This window comes from Octopus sinensis, linkage group LG6 (genome assembly GCF_006345805.1).
Source record: "Octopus sinensis linkage group LG6, ASM634580v1, whole genome shotgun sequence".
Classification (NCBI taxonomy): domain Eukaryota; kingdom Metazoa; phylum Mollusca; class Cephalopoda; order Octopoda; family Octopodidae; genus Octopus; species Octopus sinensis.
This window is the reverse complement of record NC_043002.1, coordinates 51,885,224-51,894,302: the sequence shown is the minus strand read 5'-3', so window position 1 is coordinate 51,894,302 and position 9,079 is coordinate 51,885,224. Positions and strand designations below refer to the sequence as shown.

Sequence of the window (9,079 nt, the reverse complement as noted above, 5' to 3'; positions counted from 1 at the left end):
ATGTATGTATGTATGTATGTATGTATTATGTATGCATGTATGTATGTACGTATGTACGTACGTATGTATGTATATATATGTATGCATGCATGTATGTTTGTGCGTGTGTATATGTATGTAGTTATCATATATGTAGTTATCATATATGTATGTAGTTATCAAGTATGTATTTGCGCGAACTCATATCTTTTTATGCATCCATCTTAGTGTGTGTGTGTGTGTGTGTGTGTATTCATTTCGATATATTTGAATACATGAAACGTACCCTAGAGTCTGTACATCTCTCTGAAATGGAAATCTTGTGAGTGTATTAACATTCATATTAATTCGTTGGCAGGGCTAATCGTCAGAATACAATGACATTGTATAATATTTCGTCCAAATGAAATTATGACAGTAGAGAGTTGATAAAATAATAGAATCTGTCTGACATTCCTTTGTAAAGGTACATGTTCCGGGCATAGCTGTCGAATTTCGAGTGCTTAAGTCATAAATATTATCCCAAAAATCCAATGTGTGCATGACTTATTGTTTGAGTTCTTTTCATTCTTCTTAACACTCGAATACGGATTGGTTTCGAGTTATTATTCAGTGTGAACCTATCAAGGAATATGCAAATTTCAGTGGGATATAAAGCAAGCATGAACAATAGACTGTGCAAAAGATTAAAACTAGCAGACAGATCAACAACCCCTAAACGTGTTTCACATTATAATCACGAGAAAAATAAACTTGATCAAATAACATGGTTTTGCTCCTTATTTTATCCTTAAATTTTAAGAATCTCGCAAATGCACGAGGGACCTTAAAGTAAAACGAATGAAGGTAAAGAATATAAGTTAAAATGAGTGGGGTATTGTTAGCATTCATCTATTCCATAGACATTGTAGTGACTACAGCTTTACATCTATTACACGATGATTTTTTTTTTTTGTGGCGGTGGGGTTCATAATGAAAATCAAACACAGAAAACTGTATGACATTTGACATCTAGACTGGTCTTACTGACAATTTTTAGGGATTTAAAAAAATTTTTTGCAATAAAACATGTACCAATACATGCAACAGAATATATGCAGAGATCTGTCGACTTATTTTCCTAGCATTATCAATAAATAGTAACAACCTTTAGATTTATTTTATTTTGTTATTTCAACAGTTTGTTATATTAATCATCAAATACATGGTGACTGATTTTTTAGTACATTAAACTTTATGGTCTTACTCAATTTGAGAAAATTATCCGTTTTGTGTATCTTTCTAAACATACTTCATCATCTTAAAATTTGCATACTTCTTTGCTTGTTAAAATTTTATGAATTCGAAACATGTTCTCTGTGTATGTTGGAAAGATTTAATAAAATCAATAACCACGACATGAAACAATACCGTACTATTATTTTGTATGATTCCAGTTGCAAGGAATGCTTTCTGTCTTAATTTACAACGATAATTTCACTCGATTCTTTTATCTGAGTGAAAAGGATGCGAAAAGAAATTTTTGTAGGGATATTCTGAATTAATAGATTAATAGATTATTAAGCTGGGGTTTTTCAACGAATATATAGCTTAATATTAAATATAAATATGGGCATTAGATAGTTAGGACATAATTATAAATGTGATGGAGGTGGTCTTATATTATCATAATGTACTGACCATTTATATTTATTATTTTATAAAGTTGAATGATGAGAGAACCATGACTTTTGAAGGTTTTTCCAGGTAAGATAGATCGGTGTTGTTGATATTTTGCTTGAAAAAGTAGTAACACCATTTTGACCCGGTCGAATCTTATCAGTTTAGACGCAGTTAGTACTACGTGTTCTCTCAATCAACGTTCTGAATAATTCATCTAATGATTTACCCCAACTAAATACTTTAGAGATATACGTTTGACAAGAAATGTTTAATGGAAATACTGCAACACACCATAGAAGATAATTAATTCTATGTAAATTATTCCCTGTCTTTCTAGAAAAAAATTTGCAGTTAAAAACACGACAGAACTGTTCGGCAAAAAAGCAGTGTCTTACTTAGATGGTGAATCACAAATACACGTTGGAAGTGAATGAAATTGCATAATATACTTGCCTTCATTAACTGCATTTATGTATAAAAAATTATTTCCAACTAAAAATATGTACAGAGAATTAACTCTGCCAACAATCGAAACCGATGAGCCATTCACCCATCAAGAGCTTTTTATTTCATCAGCCTCTTCGGTGCATGTTACATTAAATTGATAATTCATGTGTCATCTTCCTTTAAGTGCTCATTGTCCTATTTATGATTCTATTCTCATTAAACAAGAGATCAATTATAAACCTCTTTAATTCTTCTATTGATAATAATATTCCGGTCTATTAATCAACAAAGAACGCTTTTCATTTTGAAATTTTGTAATTTTTTTGATTTTTCATCTCTTTACTGAAAATTTCTTTCAAAAGTTTATGGTGGACGCTATTTCAAAGCAACAATTTATTAATATCGCATTTTGTGAAATATAGATTCATTGGTTACTAGTTTCCAATTGGGCTTTCACTGATATCGGTATTATACTGCTGTCGAGTGCGAAGATATTACCAGTATGAAATGTTCAAAGGGCTTAATGTTGTCTTTTCCTGGCGTCACAAAAATGTCTGTCTTGGTTTGTGTAAAGGACTCTTTCGAAAAACTAATTCTCAGTAATTGTTTTGGAAGCCTGAAAACGACCAATTAATCGTATATAGTACCTAATAAGAAGAGTTTTGGGTTTGGGATAAATATTAATTAGCCCTATTTACGAAATCATGAGTACTATTCTTTCTCTAGATATATTGGTAATTCTTGTTTTATCTTAGTACTAGTTTTATTTCACTGGTATTTACACACCCTGGCTCCCCTTTTTAAAGAGATAACTCATAAATATTTTCTTAGATCATTGCTAGTTCACTCTTTTGCCTATCGACTTCAAGCTCCACGCTGCGAGATGGTATGATTATAATATATTGAGCCTTCTGGCCTCATCTCGGGGCCCTGATCTTTCCTCTTCCCTCTTCTCTTCGTTTATTTTATGCATTTGTATTCACTCCGATGAAGCTCCATGTACTAGATTGAATGTGTTATGAAGATGGCGAATATTATTTTTGGAATTTCTTTCGTAAGCACCGACTGACACTGGCAATAGAAATGGCCGTAAGAAATGTTGTGATGTTTTGTATAAAAGAATAATCAACCGATATTGGTCAATTTGTTTGTTGATCAAAAGTTTTCTCCATTTTCTGCTTATTTAAATTTGATTCCTATAAACTTTTCTTACTTCTACACTATGAGCAAAGTGTGCTTGCATACCCATGCCCAGGGATAGCATGGGTAAATGATACCCATAGTAAGAACGGATACTAGTATCCCTTAGACCGCTAACTCTGTTACATATACATACATACAACTCTGTTACATATATATATATATATATATATATATATATATATATATATATATATATATATATATATATATATATATATACTAGCAGAAATACCCGGCGTTGCCTGGGTTTAAAAAAGTAATGATATTTAAGAATACCGTCTAGATTATGTAGGTCTCAACTGCTAGTAGTTGAGATATCAACTTTCTACATAACTCTGCAACCCATGCTAGCCTGGAACATAGACGTTAAGTGAAAGGTGGAAAGAAAGTTTTCAACTCATATATGTATATAAAGTAAAAACACGTTTGTCTAACTTATTTCGTAACCAAGAAACAGGTACAGATTATAAACAATGAAAGGCCGTGCGTAGAGTACACCCACCCACACACACACACACACACATACAGCGAATATATCACGCAATTTTTTTCACTTTTATACACATAGATATGCGTTCACGCATGTCAGTTGAAAAGTGAAAGTGTAATAGTAATACTTTAACATTCAATGGTTTTATACTTTTGTATATGACATGGACCTACTATTCATGTAAGTGCTTCTTCATATACTGTGTTTTCTGTCTTGCCATGTTTATCACTGAGAATGTAGAGGTTCTTTTCATCTCCAACTCTAGAACGTCCAACATACAGTTGATCATGTGAGAAGCAAGGTTGAAGGAAGTTAAGTCCCTCCATCTTTAGAGATTGACCTTGTGCTTTGATGATAGACATTGCAAAGCTGAGTTTGACAGGAAACTGTAGTCTCTTGAACTGAAAGGGGAGATCATTTGAGATGAGAGGTATCCTTGGAATGCATACATTCTCACTCATCATGTTGCCTGTAATTATTGTTGCTTCCAGCACAGGAGGCATGGCTGTTTTAACAACCACCCTTGTTCCATTGCAGAGCCTTGGTGCATCAAGGTTTCTTAATAGCATTATGGGAGCACCTGTTTTCATGATCAGAAGGTATGGAAAAAATCCTTGTGGGTGAAGTGAATTGAGGAACTCCACTGAGTAATGCGTTGGCTGTTCTTGATCAGGGACAGAGTCAATTGATCTATATGAATATTCAGGTCCTGGAAGCTGAGACAACAAATTTAGATTCAGCTTGTCTACAGAATCATCCCTTGGAGCCAGAATTGTTCTTTCGCATAGCCACTTGTGACTTTTATAGTTTGTGGAAATGTTTCAAAACACCTTGCTCTTCAGGTCTTCAAAGGAGACAGTCATATTGCCACATGGGAGGTGGTGCAGACTATCTTCTGGATCTTGTGGAAGTTTTCCCTTTCCAATGTTAAGTAAGTTGTTGGAGAACTGTGCGGCTAACGGGTCACCATGAATGTAAACCCTCATGTTGGTTGTCAGAGTAAGCTGCTTGACATGTTGCCAGATATATGAGGACTTGATACAAGTTCTCAGTTCATCAGCCTTTGTTCCTCTGGGAATGAGAGGCAGCTTTTGCCTGAAGTCACCAGCCATAAGGAGGGCAACACCACCTATGATCTTATTTTTTCTGAAGTCTTGTAGTGTTGCATCAGGTGCTTCAAAGGCTACCTTATGGAACATTGTTGCCTCATCCCAGGCAACGAGTTTGGCATATTTAAGGAGCTTTGTTAATGCTGTATTCTTGGATATGTTGCATAAAGGAGATTAATTTTGGATAAGGTTCAGAGGCAGCTTGAATGTTGAATTGGCTGTTCTTCTACCTGTTAGGAGTGTGGCTGCAATTCCAGAAGATGCAACAGCCAAAGCAATCTTCTTCTTCTGTCTTACCTTGGCAAAGAGCAGGTTGATCAATAATGTATTTCCTGTGCCTCCAGGAGCATCTAAGAAGAAGCCCCCACCGATGTTATTGTCCACAGATGTAAGAACTTGCTAGTATACCTCCTTTTGATCCTGTACCATAATTGCTTCCTTTTCATTGACAACTGCTTGCAAACTTTCCATGTTGTATGATGCTTCCCTGATTAGCTCTTGTGCTAATCTGTGTTGAACATCTCAGACAGGAACTCGAAAATCATAGATTTCGAGTTTGTTTTCGCCCAGTGATTGAACCTATTAATATTAATGCCTCATTGAAGATGTCATAATAGAACGTGACATCGCCGTCACACTGATACTGAATTCTTTGAAAAATGCCTTCAGAAAGCCCCTCCTTGTTTTGTACCAAAGTTGATTTGGACTTGACAATCCACAGTTCACTAGCATGATGGAAGAGATTTCTAAGCTGCATGGGAGACTTTCACATTTGAGCTTTTGTTAGAGTGGCATCCCAGTATGCATCATCTTCCAGAAGACCTCTGTGACGGCAAGCCTGGCGATATGTTCAGCATACTGAGTTATCAACCGTACGTAAGGCTGTAAATGATGTGGGTCTCTTGACATGGTGTAATAGAAGCCTTAGATAGTAGCACTCTGAGTAGTTTTTGAGAACTGTTCACCACTCGTGAGTGTTTCGGAACAAGTCATCCATATTTGTTTCATTTTCTCCGTTTTGTGCGTTTGTGCATCCGTAGATTTCTAACACACACACACACACACACACACACAACACACACACACACACACACACACACACACACACACACACACACAAGTAATTCATAAATTTCAAACGGGTACTTATTCCATTCAGTATCATGTTTATTATAGAGATTATGTAGCAAATTATACTTTACACTTCTATATTTAACTGTGCGTGTATATTCCTTATTTTTGCTTCTGGTGTCTTGATGGATATTTTCCCTCATGTTGTTTGTTGTTAACACAACGTTTCGGCTGATATATCCTCCAGCCTTCATCAGGTGTCTTGGGGAAATTCCGAACCTGGGTTCTCATTTCTAAGGTATTTTTCGATGTTGCTGTTTTTTATTATTATTATTATTATTATTATTATTATATTATTATTATTATTATTATTATTATTATTCAGGTCACTGCCTGAAATGTGCAGCACATATGCTAGGACACAACAACCTCCTAAGCAGACTGAGTGCAGATATGAATAGCATATGGGAACCGGTATTAAGGAAGGATAGGAAAATATTAGATTTATAACCCCTAAAATTCATTCCATAATTGCCCACTGGCATATGGCGTAGTGGTTTGGAGCGCGGGCTACTAACACCAAGATTCCGAGAATGAGAATCCAGGTTCGAAATTTCCCCAAGACACCTAATGAAGGCTGGAGGGTATATCAGCCGGAATGCTGTGTTAACAAGATGAAGACAAATATCCGTCAAATGTAAATAACGTACCCAATTATTTTCCCCGAAAATTCCTCTGTCCACGGAATCTACATAGTCCGAGGTATATTTGTAGAGAATTTCATTTTAAAATATCCATTTTCTTGAAAGTTAAGACGAATTCAAGTGGACACCGGTGAATTTTCAGAGATTCCCCACCCTACCCCCTCCTAAAACGCATACCCCTCGACATTTTGTATATTTGGAATCTATATGATATAACACATATTCTTATAAAATTAAAAATATCCATTTTTCTGAAACTTATGATCATCCAAAGTCTCTTAGTTATCCCGACAAATTTGATACTTTCCTTCTATGCATGTTTATATATGTATACAGAAATACATAAGTGCAGAAGATAGTAAAGATGAAAATAACTTGGTAACAGAAATTATGTTTCTTCATACGACGGGCAGAAAATAAATAAATTTTAACGGAAAATAAAGTATTGTACGAGTTGAAGCGAAATTTGTCAGTCAGTGAAGTATCGAAGGAACCAGAAAGAAACCGTCAACAACAGAAAAAACACAAGACTTTATGGATTGAACTGAAATTTATGAAGATACTTCTGTCAGTAAATTATGAAATTACTTACATCAGTAATTGTAAACTTCTTTCTGTAATTTGTCGTTGTTTTTAAATAGCTATTGAAAACTTCAACTTACAGTGAAAACAATAATATGGAAGTTAAACAATGGCGCATGAAAATTGAAAGTGAAAAGAATAGCGTCTGAAAAATGACAGTCAAAATAAGAAGATATATATAGCGAGATATAGATAGATATGTTACAGAGAGATAGAGAAACATGGATACATAGATATACATAAAGAAATATGTTATGTCACTAACGCTAGAAAACCGGAAGTAAATATTTTAAAAGCTTTCAAAGACGGGAATGTAATATAAAAAGCAATATCTTTCATTTTTAATAATTGTTAATAAAAAAAAGAATCAAATGTACAGCCTATTATTTGTCTGAAGTCAAATTATTCGTGCATCACAAATATGAAAGCAATTGGTGAAACCGTTTTCGTATGAAAAGTGAATACGCACATATCTCCATTTTATATGTTATATATATATGCATACACACACACACACACACACACACACACACATATATATATATATATATATATATATATATATATTATATATATATATATATATATATATATATATACGACGGACTTCTTTCAGATACTTGCTCAAGATGCCACGCAGTGGGACTGAACCCGAAACCATGTGATTGGGTAGCAAGCCACTATGCTCGTATATATATGTGTGTGTGTGTGTGTGTAAACTTACCAAAAATAAATCTATAATGACTACAAGATACAGCTATAAGTCAAATTTATTACAATAAAGAAAAAATATGTAATAACCATTATTTATTGGGTTGGCAATTAAGTTACCACCATTTAAAAAAAAAAATTGGAATTTATTGCGTTTTAAAATTTTGGAATCTATTTTTTCGAGAATTCTATTTTTGAATCATTTTGGAATCTTTTTTTTTTTTTTCCTAGTTAATTTAATTTTTGTTTATTTTCAGATCATTAAAATGGAATGTCAAGTTAAGAAAAACGAGCATTTTCGATACTTCCTTCTTTTTGCTTTTAATCAAGGTTCTAAGGCCGCAAAAGCTGCTCGCGACATTTGTGCTGCGTATAGTGAAGGTGTCATAGCTGAAAGAATCGCTCGTGATTAGTATAACAAGTTCAAAAATGGACATTTTGAACTCAAAGATGCACCTCGTTCTGGCCATCCAGTTGAGTTCGATGAAGAGTGATTAAACCAACTTTTGCACGAAAATTCCCGTCAAACGACAAGGGAACTGGCAGAGAAAATGGAATTCTCCCACACTGCTATAGAGAAGCATCTTCACTCGATGGGAAAGGTTCAGAAGTATGGGGCATGGGTTCCGCATGCTATAAATGACATCAACAACAAAAATAAACGGGCCACAATCTCCACAATCTCCTCTGGTTTGCTTACTCATCACCGCTAAACTCACGGACACAAGCAACGATTTCTTTACCGAATCGTTACTGGCGACGAAAAATGGTGCCTGTACACTAATATGAAGCAGCGTAAGGAATGGTTTACACCCGGTAAACAAGCGACACCGCGTGTGAAACAAGATCTTCATCCGCGTAAAACGATGCTGTGCATATGGTGGGGCTGGGAAGGAATTATCCACTACGAATTGCTTGAACGGAATCGAACGGTCAACGCAGAATTCTGTGTTCGACCGATGGAACGACTCAACACGGCTATTCAAGAGAAAAGATCTAATCGGCAGCATGGAGTTCTGCTGCACGACAATGCCCGCCCTCATATCGCCAATAAGACCAAGGAAGCCATTCAAACGCATGGCTGGGGAGCGCTGTCACACTCGCCGTACTCTACTGATTTG

The 9,079-nt window shown here is 35.1% G+C and overlaps 1 protein-coding gene across 1 annotated transcript; it reads right to left on the bottom strand.

Annotated features, from left to right (window-relative positions):
* Positions 1–3,957: 3,957 nt before the first annotated feature.
* Positions 3,958–4,350, bottom strand: LOC115213233. Its single transcript, XM_029782167.1, has one exon. The coding sequence runs from the start codon at positions 4,348–4,350 to the stop codon at positions 3,958–3,960; it is 393 nt and encodes a 130-aa protein (XP_029638027.1).
* Positions 4,351–9,079: the final 4,729 nt, after the last annotated feature.

Excerpts from the sequence above, each read along its gene's own strand:
- LOC115213233 (XM_029782167.1), bottom strand. The coding sequence starts at position 4,350 with ATGCTATTAAGAAACCTTGATGCACCAAGGCTCTGCAATGGAACAAGG.